We start from the raw sequence: 19,919 nt of genomic DNA, 5'->3' as shown, positions 1-19,919 counted from the left end.
CTAAAGCTGAATTAAGTCCAATATATTTTGTGAAACTAATGTAACTGTGGGAATGTAGCTTCTTGTAATTGTTAGTTGCTCTACAATCCTTCACAAAGGGGGGAGGGGGTATTGCAATTAAACGCTTAGCTCAGGACAAATTGTTTGTTCCCACGATAGCTCAAAAAGATGTCCTAGAACTATGCTGAGCCGTTGTTTTGTGCCCTGCACCATATTTCTTCAACGGTGTAAAATAAAAATGTGCTTATCAAGCTATTCAGTCAGATCGGAGAAAGATTACCGATATAAATTTCAAAACAAAACCGGTCTCTTCAGGCACCACAGGAACAAAACAGCAAAGCACATCACAATGTTGTTTATTTGTCCAAAGTCTTAAGAGGGCTTTGACCCCCACAGAATGTCCAATATGACCAGGAATTTACAGACTACATCACAAATTGCACCCTATTCCCTATATAGTGCACTACTTTAGACCAGAGCCCTATGGCACCCTATTCCCCATATAGTGCCCTACTTTTTGACGAGGGTCTATACTGCCCTACCAAGCTAAAAGGCAGTAACTGCTCATTTGGTTCGAAAAATGAGTTAATGTAATTTTTGCTACATTAAATACATGCTTAATCATGTGGACAAGTATCCTGCCTCTATTGTACTGTGTTTTGGAGAAAACGGGGGTCATGTTAGCAGTAACTGCTTAAAGTTACTGTGAAACCAAGGTAAATTAAAGGCATTTTTTTCTCAGTTCCACGCTATGAGCAGCTATTGTCTTTTAGCTTGGTAGGTCAGTATAGACCCTCGTCTAAAGTAGTGCACTATATAGGGAATAGGGTTCCATTTGAGAGACACGTACAGTGTTTGTTTGAGTGGTAGCTAGTAGCTAACAAACCTGCCGTAGCGTAGGAAATATGTTGGGCCTGATCCACATCAGCAAAGGGCCGTTTACTAATAACAAACAAGTGCGTTCTGTTTTTATTACTTGTGTACAATTTTTAGAGATCACCCATCTTTAAGACATTGAAACATACAGTGCTTTACTATGTGAGCTCCCGAGTGGCGCAGCGGTCTAGGGCACTGCATCTCAGTCACAGAGGCGTCACTACAGACCTTGGTTTGATTCCAGGCTGTATCATAACCGGCCGTGATTGGGAGCCCCATAGGGCGGCGCACAATTGGCCCAGCGTCATCCGGGTTTTTAATAAGAATTTGTTCATAACTGACTTCCCTAGTTAAATGAAGGTTCAATAAAAAATGTACGTCATATTTCTTGTATAACTGTTGTATAAATTCAATCTGTTCATTTTTAAACCACCAAACTACTGTTGATTCCAGTGTGGATAAATGACTGTATCACTGCAGCAGTTATAACACTTACTAGCAAATTATTAAAACATACATATTAGCTACTATTAAAATCACTCAGTTATCAAGGATAATAATAAACATACTAATATATAAAAATAGTAATATATTTACTATATTTATTAGCATTTAATAAAATAGGCAATTGCGTTTTTGGCTTAGAGTCTGACAACAATGAATTGTGTGTGCATCAAACCGACGTAGTGTCACTAACTGATTCAGGTCCATTATGGGCAGGCATAAAGACAGAGGGGGGACTGAGCCAGTCCCAATCCCCAGGACAGACAGGCTTCCTCAGCTACAGCTCAGGCTTCACCACCCCTCAGACGGGCCAGGCTCCATACAGCTATCAGATGCAAGGTGAGGAACAAAGATAATCATATAGTGTACTGTAATCTCCGTAAATTGTCTCCTCTCACGTTTCCTCAATTCCTCACCTCCTCTTATCGCTTCTTCGTTCACCTCTTCTCCTCACCTCCTCTCCTCAACTCCTTTCCACACCCCCTCTCCTCACCTCTTCTCCTCATCTCCTCTCCTCACCTCCTTTCCACACCTCCTCTCCTCACTTCCTCACCTCCTCTCCTCACCTCCTTTCCACACCTCCTCTCCTCACCTCCTCTCCTCATCTCCTTTCCACACCTCCTCTCCTCACCTCCGTTCCACACCTCCTCTCCTCACCTCCTCTCCTCAACTCCTTTCCTCACCTCCTCTCCTCACCTCCTCTCCTTACTTCCTCACCTCCTCTCCTTACCTCCTCTCTTTATCTACTCTCCTCACCTCCGCTCCAGCTCCTCTCTTTACCTCATCTCCTTACCTCTTCACTTCCTCAACTCATCTCCTAACTTCCTCTCCTCCTCAACTCACCTCCTAACTTCCTCTCCTCCTCAACTCACCTCCTCACCTCCTCTCCTCCTCAACTCACCTCCTCACCTCCAGCCATTGCCTCTCCTCTTTTGGGATAGGTCCAGAAACATGGTCTCTCTCCATGACAGTTACAGACTGATTTACAATACCGCCACCATCTCTCTTTCTCTCTCGCGTGCTCTCTTTCGCTCTCTCTCTCTGTCTCTTTCTTTCTCTCTCTCGCTCGCTCTATCTTCAGAGCTAACTGCACCCTATTGGCCTGGCTAACCAGAGCTAAATGTAGCCTATAAGCCTGGCTAACCAGTGCTAACTGTAGCCTATCAGCCTGGTAACCAGAGCTAACTGTAGCCTATAAGCCTGGCTAACCAGAGCTAAATGTAGCCTATCAGCCTGGCTAACCAGAGCTAACTGTAGCCTATAAACCTGGTTAACAAGAGCTAACTGTAGCCTATAAGCCTGGCTAACCAGAGCTAAATGTAGCCTATCAGCCTGGCTAACCAGAGCTAACTGTAGCCTATAAACCTGGGTTAACCAGAGCTAACTGTAGCCTAACAATCTGGCTAACCTCAGCCTGGCTAAATCTCAATTTAATCTTTCCATAAAGTATTTTCGTACGCTATAGACATTTCTTGTGAGAAGACCGATTTTGGGATGTCTCATGGTCTGACAAACACTGCTGTAGCTCATCCACCTTCCGCTGCAGACGCTGTGGACTGAGATGCAGCCCATGCAGAGATCTCTAGCTTAAACTGACTGATTTTGATGGGGGATTTTTTTATTATGTTTACTTGGATTGAAGCACAGATGCGTCAGTAAGCTCATAAGGATTCAATTTACTTGAAAGTCTGTGGCAAGAACTGAAAATGGTTGTCTAGCAATGATCAACAACTAATATGACAGAGCTTGAAGAATTTTGAAAAGACTACCTAGAAAGACTCACAGTTGTAATTGCTGCCAAACATGTTCTACAGCGTATTCACTCAGGGGTGTGTATTTCTCTATTCATTTGCAAACATTTCTAAGAACCTGTTTTCACTTTGTCATTATGGGGTATAGTGATGTCGTTATGGGGTATTGTGATGTCATTATGGGGTATAGTGATGTCGTTGTGGGGTATTGTGATGTCATTATGGGGTATTGTAATGTCATTATGGGGTATTGTGATGTCATTATGGGGTATTGTGTGTGAGAAAAGTTTGGATTCAGGCTGAAACACAACAAAATTTGGAATAAGTCAAGAGATATGAATAGTTTCTGAAGGCTCTGTATCAGCTCTAGCTGTAAGCTTTGTGTTCTCTCCACTGAATAACGTGTGATAGTAGAAACATCTCCACATGTTGTTGAAAAACCTCCAGAGCATCTCACAATAAATAAGGCCAGGCCAAAAGAACAGCAGATGTGTGGAGCGGCCGGGGAAGCCTCTTTTCCACACCTCTTAACCAAATACTGCCTGCCTGCAGACTCTCTGCTGTATAGCTCTACAGCCTTGAGAGAGAGAGAGAGAGAGAGAGAGAGAGAGAGAGAGAGAGAGAGAGAGAGAGAGAGAGAGAGAGAGAGAGATGAGGGGAAACGAGAGGAGGAGAAAGGGAGGGTGAGAGGGAGGGGGAGAGGGAGGGGGAGGGAGAAAGGAGAGAGAAGGACAGATGAGGGAAGGAGAGAAAGCTAGTTTCCTGGCCACAATGACGATATTACTCTTTCTTTCTTTCTCTCTCTCTCTCTCTCTCTCTGTCTCTGTCACTCTCTCCCTAAAATCTCTCTCTCTCTCTCTCTCTCTCTCTCTCTCTCTCCCTGTACATCGGCTGAACCACGTGGTCTGAGATAAGCATGTTAGTAACGGACGGCCTTGCACTCCAGTTAACAGAATGACCACTGACTGCCTGGCCTCTCCTCTGAATGAACTAGAGCCCTGAGTAGAGACCCAAATAGAGCTCTTAGTAGAGCCCCTAGTAGAGCCCCTAGTAGAGCCCATAGTAGAGACCCTAGTAGAGACCCTAGTAGAGACACTAGTAGAGACCCTAGTAGAGACCCCAATAGTGACCCCAGTAGAGACCCTAGTAGAGACCCTAGTAGAGACCATAGTAGAGACACTAGTAGAGACCCTAGTAGAGCTAGTAAAGACCCTAGTAGAGACCATAGTAGAGCCCCCAGTAGAGACCCTAGTAGAGCTAGTAGAGACCCTAGTAGAGACCCTAGTAGAGGCCCTAGTAGAGACACTAGTAGAGACCCTAGTAGAGACCCTAGTAGAGACTCTAGTAGAGACCCTAGTAGAGACCCTAGTAGAGACCCTGGTAGAGCTAGTAGAGAACCTAGTAGAGCTAGTAGAAACCCTAGTAGAGACCTTAGTAGAGTTAGTAGAGACCCTAGTAGAGACCCTAGTAGAGACCCTAGTAGTGACCCTAGTAGTGACCCTAGTAGAGACACTAGTAGAGACCCTAGTAGAGACCTTAGTAGAGCTAGTAGAGACCCTAGTAGAGACCCTAGTGGAGTCCCTAGTAGAGACCCTAGTAGAGACACTAGTAGTGACCCTAGTAGAGACCCTAGTAGAGACCCTAGTAGAGACACTAGTAGAGACACTAGTAGAGCTAGTAGAGACCCTAGTAGAGACCCTAGCAGAGACCCTAGTAGAGACCCTAGTAGAGACACTAGTAGAGACCCTAGTAGAGACCCTAGTAGAGACACTAGTAGAGACCCTATCAGAGACACTAGTAGAGACACTAGTAGAGCCCCTAGTAGAGCTAGTAGAGACCCTAGCAGAGACCCTAGTAGAGACACTAGTAGAGACCCTAGTAGAGCTAGTAGAGACCCTAGTAGAGACCCTAGCAGAGACCCTAGTAGTGACCCTAGTAGAGACCCTAGTAGAGACACTAGTAGAGACACTAGTAGAGCTAGTAGAGACCCTAGTAGAGACCCTAGCAGAGACCCTAGTAGAGACCCTAGTAGACACTAGTAGAGACCCTAGTAGAGACCCTAGTGGAGACACTAGTAGAGATCCTAGTAGAGACCCTAGCAGAGACCCTAGTAGAGCTAGTAGAGACCCTAGTAGAAACCCTAGTAGAGCTAGTAGAGACCCTAGCAGAGACCCTAGTAGAGCTAGTAGAGACCCTTGTAGAGACCCTAGTAGAGACCCTAGTAGAGCTAGTAGAGACCCTAGTAGAGACCCTAGTAGAGCTAGTAGAGACCCTAGTAGAGACCCTAGTAGAGACCCTAGTAGAGCTAGTAGAGACCCTAGTAGAGACCCTAGTAGAGCTAGTAGAGACCCTAGTAGTGACCCTAGTAGAGCTAGTAGAGACCCTAGTAGAGTCCCTAGGAGAGACCCTAGTAGAGACACTAATAGAGACACTAGTAGAGACCCTAGTAGAGCTAGTAGAGACCCTAGTAGAGACCCTAGTAGAGACACTAGTAGGGACCCTAGTAGAGTCCCTAGTAGAGACCCTAGCAGAGACACTAGTAGAGCCCCTAGTAGAGCTAGTAGAGACACTAGTAGAGACAGTAGTAGTGACCCTAGTAGAGCTAGTAGAGACCCGAGTAGAGACCCTAGTAGAGACCCTAGTAGAGCTAGTAGAGACACTAGTAGAGACCCTAGTAGAGACCCTAGTAGAGCTAGTAGAGACCCGAGTAGAGACACTAGTAGTGACCCTAGTAGAGACCCGAGTAGAGACACTAGTAGTGACCCTAGTAGAGCTAGTAGAGACACTAGTAGAGACCCTAGTAGAGCTAGTAGAGACCTGAGTAGAGACCCTAGTAGAGACCCTAGTAGAGACCCTAGTAGAGACCCTAGTAGAGACACTAGTAGAGACACTAGTAGAGACCCTAGTAGAGACCCTAGTAGAGCTAGTAGAGACCCTAGTAGTGACCCTAGTAGAGCTAGTAGAGACCCTAGTAGAGTCCCTAGGAGAGACCCTAGTAGAGACACTAATAGAGACACTAGTAGAGACCCTAGTAGAGCTAGTAGAGACCCTAGTAGAGACCCTAGTAGAGACACTAGTAGGGACCCTAGTAGAGTCCCTAGTAGAGACCCTAGCAGAGACACTAGTAGAGCCCCTAGTAGAGCTAGTAGAGACACTAGTAGAGACAGTAGTAGTGACCCTAGTAGAGCTAGTAGAGACCCGAGTAGAGACCCTAGTAGAGACCCTAGTAGAGCTAGTAGAGACACTAGTAGAGACCCTAGTAGAGACCCTAGTAGAGCTAGTAGAGACCCGAGTAGAGACACTAGTAGTGACCCTAGTAGAGACCCGAGTAGAGACACTAGTAGTGACCCTAGTAGAGCTAGTAGAGACACTAGTAGAGACCCTAGTAGAGACCCTAGTAGAGCTAGTAGAGACCTGAGTAGAGACCCTAGTAGAGACCCTAGTAGAGACCCTAGTAGAGACCCTAGTAGAGACACTAGTAGAGACACTAGTAGAGACCCTAGTACAGACCCTAGTAGAGCTAGTAGTGACCCTAGTAGAGACCCGAGTAGAGACACTAGTAGTGACCCTAGTAGAGACCCCAGTAGAGACCCTAGTAGAGACCCTAGTAGAGCTAGTAGTGACCCTAGTAGAGACCCTAGTAGAGACCCTAGTAGAGACCCTAGTAGAGCTAGTAGAGACCCGAGTAGAGACACTAGTAGTGACCCTAGTAGAGACCCGAGTAGAGACCCTAGTAGAGACACTAGTAGAGCCCCTAGTAGAGACCCTAGTAGAGACCCTAGTAGAGACCCTAATAGAGACCCTAGTAGAGCTAGTAGAGACACTAGTAGAGACACTAGTAGTGACCCTAGTAGAGCTAGTAGAGACCCGAGTAGAGACCCTAGTAGAGACCCTAGTAGAGCTAGTAGAGACACTAGTAGAGACCCTAGTAGAGACCCTAGTAGAGCTAGTAGAGACCCGAGTAGAGACACTAGTAGTGACCCTAGTAGAGACCCGAGTAGAGACACTAGTAGTGACCCTAGTAGAGCTAGTAGAGACACTAGTAGAGACACTAGTAGTGACCCTAGTAGAGACCCTAGTAGAGACCCTCGTAGAGACCATAGTAGAGACACTAGTAGAGACCCTAGTAGAGACCCTAGTAGAGACACTAGTAGAGACACTAGTAGAGACCCTAGTAGAGACCCTAGTAGAGCTAGTAGTGACCCTAGTAGAGACCCTAGTAGAGACACTAGTAGTGACCCTAGTAGAGACCCCAGTAGAGACCCTAGTAGAGACCCTAGTAGAGCTAGTAGTGACCCTAGTAGTGACCCTAGTAGAGACACTAGTAGAGACCCTAGTAGAGACCCTAGTAGAGACCCTAGTAGAGACACTAGTAGAGACCCTAGTAGAGACCCCAGTAGAGACCCTAGTAGAGACCCTAGTAGAGACCCTAGTAGTGACCCTACAAAAAAAAACCGCTGTATTAAATACAACAGTAATGTTGCAGTAACACTACAGTCCCCAAAAACCCATGTATTTTTTATTTGCATTTACCCTGTCCCTTCCTCTCCCTCGTATCCCAATGTGTTCCCTACATGTGTGTGTGCATGCGTGCGTACGTACGTACGTGTGTGTGTGTGTGTGTCCAGCGTGCTCCTGCCTGCAGTCACTCTACTCTGCAAGCCTTTTAAAGGAAACCCATCTGGACATGATAGTCTGGTCCCAAGTGGGGCGTACAAACTTCTGCTGCAAATATTGTGCACCGATGATAGACATGGCCCTTGGCTAGGGGACTGATCAACCAGAACAAATGGACTCCGATTGGTGGGACCAGAAGGCAGGAGGGGGAGGTAAGGGTGGTATGGCGGCAGGGATGAGGGAGATTAAACATTAAACATCCCCCCCCCCCCCCCCCGGGGGAACAGCAGGCACCACAAACTACCCACCCCATCAATCCCCCGCTCTACCCTGTGTCGGGTGTCATCTTTCGGATGGGATGTTGGCGTGTCCTGACTCTCTGTGGTCACTAAAGAACCCATGGTACTTATCATTAGAGTAAAGGGTGTTAACCCCTGGTGTCCTGGTTAAATTCCCAATCTGGCCCTCATACCATCATGGTCACCTAATCATCCCCAGCTTCCAATTGGCTCGTTCATCCTACTCTCTCCTGTAAGTATTCCCCAAGTCGTTTCTGTAAAATGAGAATGTGTTCTCACTCAACTTTCCTGGCAAAATAAGGGACAGATAAGGGTCAAATTCCCCCACCAACCCCCAATACCCTCCCACTAACCCCCAATATCCCCAACCCTCCTCCCACTAACCAACCCCCAATACCCTCCCACTAACCAACCCCCAATATCCCCAACCCTCCTCCCACTAACCAACCCCCAATACCCTCCCACTAACCAACCCCCAATATCCCCAACCCTCCTCCCACTAACCAACCCCCAATACCCTCCCACTAACCAACCCCCAATATCCCCAACCCTCCTCCCACTAACCAACCCCCAATACCCTCCCACTAACCCCCACCAACCCCTACTACCCTCCCACTAACCAACCCCCAATATCCCCAACCCTCCTCCCACTAACCAACCCCCAATACCCTCCCACTAACCAACCCCCAATATCCCCCACCCTCCTCCCACTAACCAACCCCCAATACCCTCCCACTAACCAACCCCCAATATCCCCCACCCTCCTCCCACTAACCAACCCCCAATACCCTCCCACTAACCAACCCCCAATACCCTCCCACTAACCAACCCCCAATATCCCCAACCCTCCTCCCACTAACCAACCCCCAATACCCTCCCACTAACCAACCCCCAATACCCTCCCACTAACCAACCCCCAATATCCCCAACCCTCCTCCCACTAACCAACCCCCAATATCCACAACCCTCCTCCCACTAACCAACCCCCAATACCCTCCCACTAACCAACCCCCAATACCCTCCCACTAACCCCCACCAACCCCCACTACCCTCCCACTAACCAACCCCCAATATCCCCAACCCTCCTCCCACTAACCAACCCCCAATATCCCCAACCCTCCTCCCACTAACCAACCCCCAATACCCTCCCACTAACCAACCCCCAATATCCCCAACCCTCCTCCCACTAACCAACCCCCAATACCCTCCCACTAACCAACCCCCAATACCCTCCCACTAACCAACCCCCAATATCCCCAACCCTCCTCCCACTAACCAACCCCCAATATCCCCAACCCTCCTCCCACTAACCAACCCCCAATACCCTCCCACTAACCAACCCCCAATATCCCCAACCCTCCTCCCACTAACCAACCCCCAATACCCTCCCACTAACCAACCCCCAATACCCTCCCACTAACCCCCACCAACCCCCACTACCCTCCCACTAACCAACCCCCAATATCCCCCACCCTCCTCCCACTAACCAACCCCCAATACCCTCCCACTAACCCCCACCAACCCCCACTACCCTCCCACTAACCAACCCCCAATATCCCCCACCCTCCTCCCACTAACCAACCCCCAATACCCCACACTAACCCCCACCAACTCTGTACTACCCCTCACTACCCCTCACTACCCCCACTACCACCCATTACCCCACACAACTCCCATTACCTCAAACCACCCCTGACTACCCGCCCCACCAACCCCAACTACCCCCACTACCACCCCCTACGATGTAAAACACCAAATGTACAGACTCAGAGAGCATAGCCTTGCTATTGAGAAAAGCCGCCGTAGGCAGACCTGGCTACCAAGAGAAGACAGGCTATGTGCAACACTGCCCACAAAGCGAGGTGGAAACTGAGCTGCACTTCATAATCCCCTGTCAAATGTATGACCATATTAGAGACACATATTTCCCTCAGATTACACAGATCCACAAAGAATTAAAAAACAAATCCAATTTTGATAAACTCCCATGTCTATTGGGTGAAATACCACAGTGTGACATCACTGCAGCAAGATGTGTGACCTGTTGCCAGAAGAAAAGGTCAACCAGTGAAGAACAAACACCATTGTAAATACAACCTATATTTATGCTTATTTATTTTCCCTTTTGTACTTTAACTATTTGCACATCGTTACAACACTGTATATAGACATAATATGACATTTTAAATGTCTTTATTCTTTTGGAACTTGTGTGAGTGTAATATTTACTGTTCACTTTTTATTGTTTATTTCACTTTTGTTTATCCATTCCAGTTGCTTTGGCAATGTAAACATATGTTTCCCATGCCAATAAAGCCCTTTGAGAGAGGGAGAGAGAACAGAAGGTATACATCTGATGTGTATAGATCTGATAGCTGGAGGGACAGAGGGAGAGAGAGAGAGAGAGAGAGAGAGAGAGAGAGAGAGAGAGAGAGAGAGAGGGAGAGAGGGAGAGAGAGAGAGAGAGAGAGAGAGAGAGAGAGAGAGAGAGAGAGAGAGAGAGAGAGGATACAGTATGTGTCTTTATCGTCTAAGAGCATTTTATTTACTAAAAGTGTTTAGCAGCAGTGGTGGCTACTCAGACTAAACCCCCTTTAGTTTTGAGAAGTTGTTCTCCTTATGGAGTCGTTTTGAGTCGTAGAACTGCAATGTTTGGTACTTGTTGATGGGATGAAGACAGTGGAAGGTACAGTATTTTGATAAGTTATTTTGTGCTACACCGTTACATATTATTCAACCTTTACTCAACTAGGAAAAAACACTTGCTCAAAAACCAACCAGACATTGCTAACCAGACATTGGTCCAGAGAATTCGTCAACGATCATTTTATCTATACATTCTGCTGAAAATCAAAGAACTATTCTGCCGAGGCTTCTCCCTGTCCTCTAGAGGGAGGGAGGGAGGGAGGGAGGGAGGGAGGGAGGGAGAAGAGAAGAGAAGAGTCATGCCCAAGGGCCTCTCCTCCTCTCCTCTCGTCTTTTCATCCCTTCTTCTCTCTCAGGGCAGCAGCCCCAGCCTGTCTCTCTCAGGGCAGCAGCCCCAGCCTGTCTCTCTCAGGGCAGCAGCCCCAGCCTGTCTCTCTCAGGGCAGCAGCCCCAGCCTGTCTCTCTCAGGGCAGCAGCCCCAGCCTGTCTCTCTCAGGGCAGCAGCCCCAGCCTGTCTCTCTCAGGGCAGCAGCCCCAGCCTGTCTCTCTCAGGGCAGCAGCCCCAGCCTGTCTCTCTCAGGGCAGCAGCCCCAGCCTGTCTCTCTCAGGGCAGCAGCCCCAGCCTGTCTCTCTCAGAAGCCATTAGATCAAATCAGCTCTTCCTCTTTGAATGAATTAGAAACGTTATTTTAAAGCAGTGAAGAGAAGACAGGTTCTACATATTCATTAAGCGCTCCTGTAGCCTAACCCCCCCCTCCCTCCCTCCCTCCCTCCTCCCCCATTCCCCCCTCCCTCCCTCCTCCCCCACTCCTCCACCCTTCGGTAGCCCCAACACAACAGGCTGAGTGTTTAGCATACTGTGAGGCTCTGAGACACCTGAGAGAGCAGGTCCCTTCCTGTCTCTCTGTCTCTCTCTGTCTTGCTCTCTTTCTCTCTCTCTCTTTCCCTCTCTCTCTCTCTGTCTCTCTCTCTTTCTCTCTCTCTTTCTTTCTCTCACTCTCTCTCTCTCTCTCTCTCTCTCTCTCTCTCTCTCTCTCTCTCTCTCTCTCTCTCTCTGTCTCTCTCTCTCTTTCTTTCTCTCTCTCTCTCTCTCTCTCTCTCTCTCTGTCTCTCTCTTTCTCTCTCTCTCTCTCTCTCTCTCTCTCTTCTTTCTCTCTCTCTCTCTCTCTCTCTCTCTCTCTCTCTCTCTCTCTCTCTTTCTTTCTCTCTCTCTCGCTCCTTTTCTCTCTCTACACCTCACTGTTGGCTACTTGAAATCATTGGTCCACAAAACATATTTCTCTCTCTTGGTTTTGTCCCTTTTTGTGAAAATGTGGTAATCCATTTATTTTCTCTGTGGAAATGTTTTTAGTTCAGTGTTATAATGTGCCATAAACAACATGACTGCAAAAATATAGAGGGCTTAGCCATATTCTATTGGCCATTGATGTTTGATTGGGGACATTACCATATACCATACACTATCATATACCATACACTATCATATATCATATGCTATCGTATACATATTGCGGCGGCAGGTAGCATAGTGGTTAGAGCATTGGGCCAGTCACCGAAAAGGTTGCTAGATCGAATCCCCGAGCTGACTAGTTAAAAATCTATTGTTCTGCCCCTGAACAAGGCAGTTATCATATATCACACGATATCATATGTCGTTGAGTTTGTAAGTCATATGTATTAATCCTTAGTGATAACCGTATGTTTCCATGTCCTCCCCAGGTGGCACGTTCACAACCACGTCAGGACTGTACGCCGGAAGCAACGCCCTCACAAACTCAACTGGCTTCAACAGTACACAGCAGGTACCAATGTCGTCATTCTGATAGCGTATAGAAGATGTTTAGCATCATTGGGTTTATATTAAGAGGTACTGTACTCTTTTTTTTTCTTTTTTTATAAGATCCTGGGAACCTTGGAGTGTATCCCAAATAGCACCCACGTTCCCTACAGTGCACTAATTGTGACCAGAGCCCACAGGGTAGAAGTGCACTATTATGCAAGAAACAGGGTGCCATTTGACACACTTGACATTTTGACATAATGTATGATACAGTTCATTTCCAATGGATCCACGTCACGTGAATCATACAGTAATCCCTCATAACATCTGTAGTGTTGTAGACAGGGATGATCCCTTACACCTGGCACATATGAATTATGCCACAGACAAAAAGGGTCAGGTCCCAAACGGAACTCTATGTTCCTATAAAGTACACTCCTTTTGACCGGAGCCTTGGCCAGAAGTAATGTACTACGTAGGGAATAGGAAATCATTTGAGATGTGAACCCCCCAAAAAAATACCAAGACAGATCGCTGTCCAGATGTCGGACACAACAGACATATGTTTACATTTATGTTTTGGAATCTGGACTGTAAAGTAGCACCACTGGGCCATTACTTACTCTCCTCTCTCTCTCTCTGTCTCTCCCTCTCTCTCTCGTTCTCTCTCTCTCTCTCTGTCTCTCCCTCTCTCTCTCGTTCTCTCTCTCTCTCTCTCGTTCTCTCTCTCTCTCTCTCTCTCTCTCGCTCTCACTCTCTCTCTCGTTCTCTCTCTCTCTCTCTGTCTCTCCCTCTCTCTCTCGTTCTCTCTCTCTCTCTCTCTCGTTCTCTCTCTCTCTCTCTCTCTCTCTCGTTCTCTCTCTCTCTCTCTCTCTCTCTCTCTCGTTCTCTCTCTCTCTCTCGTTCTCTCTCTCTATATATATATATCAACTGTTTCTCTACTGTTTCTCTCTTTCTTTTTCTCTGTCATTCTCTCTTTCTCTGACTCTTTCATCCATCCATCCATCCTCCCTTCTCTCCCTCCAGGACTACCCGAGCTACCCAGCGTTCGGCCAGGGCCAGTACTCCCAGTATTACAACAGTTCTCCCTACACCTCCCCCTATATGACCAGCAACAACACCAGTCCCACCACTCCCTCCACCACAGCCACCTACACCCTCCAGGAGCCCCCCAGCGCCCTGACCAGCCAGGCCCTCACAGACCCCCCAGCAGGTAGGCCCCAGGCCCCCCAGGCAACCCACCCTCCGTCTCCAGGATCAGACGGCTCTGGAGGGGGTGGCTATGACGCCAGGGCCACTCATTATGGTAACCATTACTGGTTTTTTAAAATAAAATAAACTATAATATTGTGATAATTGTTTTGAATTTGTTATAATCAACGTTACCCCTCCACCTCCCAATTGCCACCCAAAACCCTCCCCGAATGTTGGCGGTCCCAAGAAAATCTAGAAATTGGTATTATTAAAGAAATATAAATTCACATATATTTTTTGAGGGGTGATAACTGTTTTTAATTGCTGTTACCCCTCCTTTCCATTCTTAACCCACCCTTTGTTACCCTAGCACTCAATGAAAAAATCTGAAAAAATAAATGTATGAAATATATGCATTCACTACTGTAAGTCGCTCTGGATAAGAGTGTCTGCTAAAATGACTAAAATGTAAAAATGTAAAAATGCATTATGGTAGAAAATATGAATTAACTGCAGAGAGGAGCGTCTCGCCCCTTTAACAGGAATCACATTAACGCTCCTTCTGACAGTAGAGCTCTGATGTCATCATCATCATCATCATCATCATCAAGTGAAATAAGATTAGAGGAATTTCTAACTAGCCAGGGTTACAGATCATTCAGATTAGAGATAATCTGAACAATAGAATACTGATGTTATTATCTCTGTCCTGCCTGTCTGTCTAACGCTCTGGAAACCTTACAATAGAAAATAGTTTGAATGTTGTTATCGTCTAGTTGTCATTATTTAACACACATTTTTGTATTTTTTTTATTTTACGTTTATTTAAGTAGGCAAGTCAGTTAAGAATACATTCTTATTTACAATGACGGTCTAGGAACAGTGGGTTAAACTGTCTTGTTCATGGGCAGAACGACAGATTTTTACCTTGTCATCTCGGGGATTCGATCTTGCAACCTTTCGGTTACTAGTCCAACGCTCTAACCACCATACACACACGCACACGCACACTTTACAATCCAAAATGTCGCTGCCGATAGCTCTCTCCACTCTTCTGAGTTCTAAAGGTGAAAGAGATACATCATTTCCTTCTCTTTATTTAAAACAATCTCTTCTTCTTCTCCTTTTTCCATCCCTCCCTCTGTCCCCCCCTCCCCCCCCCCAGGAGATTACAGTACCATCCACAGTCCATCAACGCCCATTAAAGATTCAGAATCGGATCGATTGCGGCGTGCCTCGGATGGAAAGTCACGTGGCCGAGGGAGAAGGAACAACAACCCTTCACCACCGCCTGATTCTGACCTTGAGGTGAGTGACTGTGTGTGTGTGTGTGTGTGTGTGTGTGTGTGTGTGTGTGCGTTACCTTGGCGACAGACAGCCTCACCCTGTCTGAGGCACAATAGACTAATCCAATTACCCCCAACGCCACACCAAGGTTAACACATCACACACATGAACAAAACTCAACGCTCTTTTGTAACCTTAACCTATTATTGATTTCTGAAATGTTTATTGACTATAACATTTATTTTCAATGGTGCTTTTTAAGTGCTCTTAATGAATGCCAATAAAAGGAAAACACTTCTACACCAAAAAAATTATTAAACCATTTATTTATATTTCGTTGTTGTTCTTATCGACTATGGATTTTGTTTAGAGTATTATATTATTATATTATAGTGAGATTATGGTGAGATGATGGGTCTACCTCCTCTGAGACCCTTTTGGACTGGTTCCCATTTTATTGTGCTACAAAGTGGGGTTAAAATGTATTTAATTGTCGTTTTATTGTCAACAATCGACAGAAAAATAATAAGCCGAGTAAAACATGCAGAACTAAAATATCGTCGTTGCATAAAGTATTCAGCTCCTTTGTTTAGGCTAAATTAGTTCAGAGGTCAAATATGACTTAACATATCACATAATAAGTTATGTGTGACAGAAAAAGGGGTTGACACGATTTTTTTTTTTTTATGACTAACCCTTCCTCTGTCCCCCATACGTACAGGTCTCTCAGTCAAGTATTGGATTTCAAGCACAGATTCAACAACAAAGACCAGGGAGCTTTTTTGAACGCCTCATAAAGAAGGGCAGTGATTGGTAGACGGGTCATGATAACAAATCAGACGTAGAATATCTCTTTAATCACGGTCAAGTTAATAATTCTACCGTTGGGATTATTTATTAAACCACCACAGACACACATCAAAGATACAGTCGTCCTTCTGAACTGAGCTGCAGGAGAGGAAGGAAACTGCTCAAGGATATTACCATGATGTCATTGGTGATTCTTTAACAGCTACAGAGTTGATGAAAACTCTTCGATGGGAGAAAACTAGATGGTGGATGGATCAACAACATTGTAGTTAATCCACAATAATGACCTAAATGACAGAGTAAAAACAAGGACACAAATATACATAATACAAAAATATTCCAAAAACATGCATTGAGGCACTGAAGTTATACTGAAAATAAGAATACACAGCATAGGAAGACACTTTTTGGTCAGAATGCAAAGCCTTATGTTTGGGGCAAATCCAACACAACACATCACTGAGTAACTGCCTCCTTATTTTTAAGTATGGTGGTAGCTGCATCATGTTATGGGTATACTTGACATCGGCAAATACTGGGGAGTTTTTCAGGATAAAAAGAAACGGGATGAAGCTAAGCACAGTCACAATCCTAGAGGAAAACCTACTTCCAGTCTGCTTTACACCAGACACAGGGAATTCACCTTTCAGCAGGACAATAACCTAAAACACAAGGCCAAATATACACTAGAGTTAATTACCAAGAAGTGGCCAAGTTACAGTTTTGACTTAAATCTGCTTGAAAATCTGTGTCAAAATTTGAAAATGGCTGTCTAGCCATGATCCCCAAAATCATGACCGAGTTTGAAGAATTTAGAAAATAATAACAGCCAAATATTGGATAAGCCAGGTGTGTAAAGCTCGTATAGACTTACCCAAGAAGACTCCCAGCTGTAATGACTCTTAGAGACTTACCCAAGAAGACTCCCAGCTGAAATGACTCTTAGAGACTTACCCAAGAAGACTCCCAGCTGTAATGACTCTTAGAGACTTACCCAAGAAGACTCCCAGCTGAAATGACTCTTAGAGACTTACCCAAGAAGAGTCCCAGCTGTAATGACTCTTAGAAACTTACCCAAGAAGACTCCCAGCTGAAATGACTCTTAGAGACTTACCCAAGAAGACCCCCAGCTGTAATGACTCTTAGAGACTGACCCAAGAAGACTCACAAATGTAATCACTGGCAAAGGTGATTCTAACATATATTGACTCAGAGGGCTAACTACTTATGCAACGACTATATTTTATTTATTTAATTTGTATTCATCTTTGAAAATGTTAGAATTTTCCTTTCACTTTGACATTAGAGCATTTTGTGTATATTGTTTATTTTTTATTTTTATTTTAATCCCACAAATCCTTGGGGTCTGAATAGATAGATAACTGCCTGTAATGTTACATAAAACATATGGGTAACTATATGGGTATCTACATGGGTGACTATATGGGTATCTATATGGGTAACTATATGGGTAACTATATGGGTATCTATATGGGTAACTATATGGGTATCTATATGGGTAACTATATGGGTAACTATATGGGTAAATATATGGGTAACTATACGGGTAACTATACGGGTAACTATACGGGTAACTATACGGGTAACTATACCGGTAACTATACCGGTAACTATACGGGTAACTATATGGGTAACTATATGGGTAACTATATGGGTAACTATATGGGTAACTATATGGGTAACTAAACAAGTATCTATATGGGTAACTATATGGGTAACTATATGGACAACTATATGGACAACTATATGGGTAACTATACGGGTAACTAAACCAGTAACTATATGGGTAACTATATGGGTAACTATAAGGGTAACTATATGGGTAACTATAAGGGTAACTATACGGACAACTATATGGGTAACTATATGGGTAACTAAATGGGTAACTATATGGGTAACTATATGGGTAACTATATGGGTAACTATACGGGTAACTAAACTAGTATCTATATGGGTAACTATATGGGTAACTATATGGGTAACTAAACTAGTAACTATATGGGTAACTATATGGGTGACTATACGGGTAACTAAACTAGTATCTATATGGGTAACTATATGGGTAACTATATGGGTAACTAAACTAGTAACTATATGGGTAACTATATGGGTAACTATATGGGTAACTATATGGACAGCTATATGGACAACTATATGGGTAACTAAATGGGTAACTATATGGGTAACTATACGGATAACTATACGGGTAACTATATGGGTAACTATATGGATAACTATATGGGTAACTATATGGGTAACTATATGGGTAACTATATGGATAACTATATGGGTAACTATATGGATAACTATACGGGTAACTATATGGGTAACTATACGGGTAACTATATGGATAACTATATGGATAACTATACGGGTAACTATATGGGTAACTATATGGATAACTATATGGACAACTATATGGATAACTATATGGGTAACTATATGGGTAACTATATGGGTAACTATACGGGTAACTATATGGATAACTATATGGATAACTATATGGGTAACTATATGGGTAACTATATGGGTAACTATACGGGTAACTATATGGATAACTATATGGATAACTATATGGGTAACTATATGGGTAACTATATGGGTAACTATATGGATAACTATATGGATAACTATATGGATAACTATATGGATAACTATATGGATAACTAAACTAGTATCTATATGGGTAACTATATGGGTAACTAAACTAGTATCTATATGGGTAACTATATGGATAACTATATGGATAACTATATGGATAACTATATGGATAACTATATGGGTAACTATACGGGTAACTATACGGGTAACTATATGGATAACTATATGGATAACTATATGGGTAACTATATGGATAACTATATGGGTAACTAAATGGGTAACTATATGGATAACTATATGGGTAACTATATGAATGTCAAATGTTTGCCATATGTCAGGAAAGTGTGCCCATGATTATGTAATAACATATGGGTTTGTAACTGTGTATATGAAGTACATATAGACACCAGCCCTTCCACATGTCAAAGTAAAGTGTTAAGGATTAGATGTGGGGCTTTGCATAATTAGTTATTATTAAGATATGATTTTCAGAGTTATTCATCTCACCCCATTCTGACGGTGACATTACAGCATGTTAACATATCTAGTTAATTAATGAATGAGTCACTATTTATCGGGCTAATGTAAAGGGCAGGGGGTGGATGGATGGATGACCAGGGGAGATCAAATTACAAGGTACAGAGTGCGAACATTGATTTTGCCCCTCCCCCTCCCCCTTTTCCTGTCTCTCTGTCTCTCTGTCTCTCTGTCTCTCTGTCTCTCTGTCTCTCTGTCTCTCTGTCTCTCTCTCTCTGTGTCTCTCTCACTCTCTCTCTCTCTCTCTCTCTCTCTCTCTCTCTCTCTCCAGCGAGTGTTCATCTGGGACTTGGATGAGACCATCATCGTTTTCCATTCGTTGCTCACAGGGTCTTACGCTAACAGATACGGCCGGGTGAGTGACGTCACTCTCTAACGTCAAGCTGTGTGTCTGAGTGTGTCTGTGTGTGGCTGTGTGTCTGTCTCTGTGTGTGTGGCTGTGTGTGTGTCTGTGTGTGTCTGTGTGTGTGTCTGTGTGTGTGGCTGTGTGTGTGGCTGTGTGTGTGGCTGTGTGTCTCTGTGTGTGGCTGTGTGTGTGGCTGTGTGTGTGGCTGTGTGTGTGGCTGTGTGTGGCTGTGTGTGTGGCTGTGTGTGGCTGTGTGTGTGGCTGTGTGTGTGGCTGTGTGTGTGTCTGTGTGTGTGGCTGTGTGTGTATCTGTGTGTGGCTGTGTGTGTAGCTGTGTGTGTGGCTGTGTGTCTCTGTGTGTGTCTGTGTGTGTGTCTGTGTGTGTGTCTCTGTGTGTGTCTGTGTGTGTGGCTGTGTGTGTGTCTGTGTGTGGCTGTGTGTGTGGCTGTGTGTCTCTGTGTGTGGCTGTGTGTGTGGCTGTGTGTGTGGCTGTGTGTGTGGCTGTGTGTCTCTGTGTGTGGCTGTGTGTGTGGCTGTGTGTGTGGCTGTGTGTGGCTGTGTGTGTGGCTGTGTGTGGCTGTGTGTGTGGCTGTGTGTGGCTGTGTGTGTGGCTGTGTGTGTGGCTGTGTGTCTCTGTGTGTGGCTGTGTG

General features: G+C 44.9%; 1 protein-coding gene across 17 annotated transcripts in view; it reads left to right on the top strand.

Annotated features, from left to right (window-relative positions):
• Positions 1-19,919, top strand: part of LOC106590661 (EYA transcriptional coactivator and phosphatase 1) — a 65,870-nt gene that overhangs the window by 36,577 nt on the left and 9,374 nt on the right. For 8 of the 17 annotated variants that reach the window (XM_082970810.1, XM_082970820.1, XM_082970819.1 and 5 more), the window contains 5 exons: positions 1,582-1,719; positions 12,413-12,495; positions 13,500-13,779; positions 14,833-14,975; positions 19,195-19,278. In XM_082970810.1, the coding sequence (XP_082826936.1) occupies positions 1,582-1,719; positions 12,413-12,495; positions 13,500-13,779; positions 14,833-14,975; positions 19,195-19,278 (728 nt within the window). The remainder of the gene's footprint in view (positions 1-1,581; positions 1,720-12,412; positions 12,496-13,499; positions 13,780-14,832; positions 14,976-19,194; positions 19,279-19,919) is intronic. The other 9 variants (XM_082970815.1, XM_082970814.1, XM_082970812.1 and 6 more) reach the window with 4 other exon arrangements.

Source organism: Salmo salar, chromosome 29 (genome assembly GCF_965601325.2).
Source record: "Salmo salar chromosome 29, fSalSal1, whole genome shotgun sequence".
In the NCBI taxonomy this organism is placed as follows: domain Eukaryota; kingdom Metazoa; phylum Chordata; class Actinopteri; order Salmoniformes; family Salmonidae; genus Salmo; species Salmo salar.
Note: the sequence above shows the minus strand (reverse complement) of the source record. Positions and strands in the feature narration are given on the sequence as shown.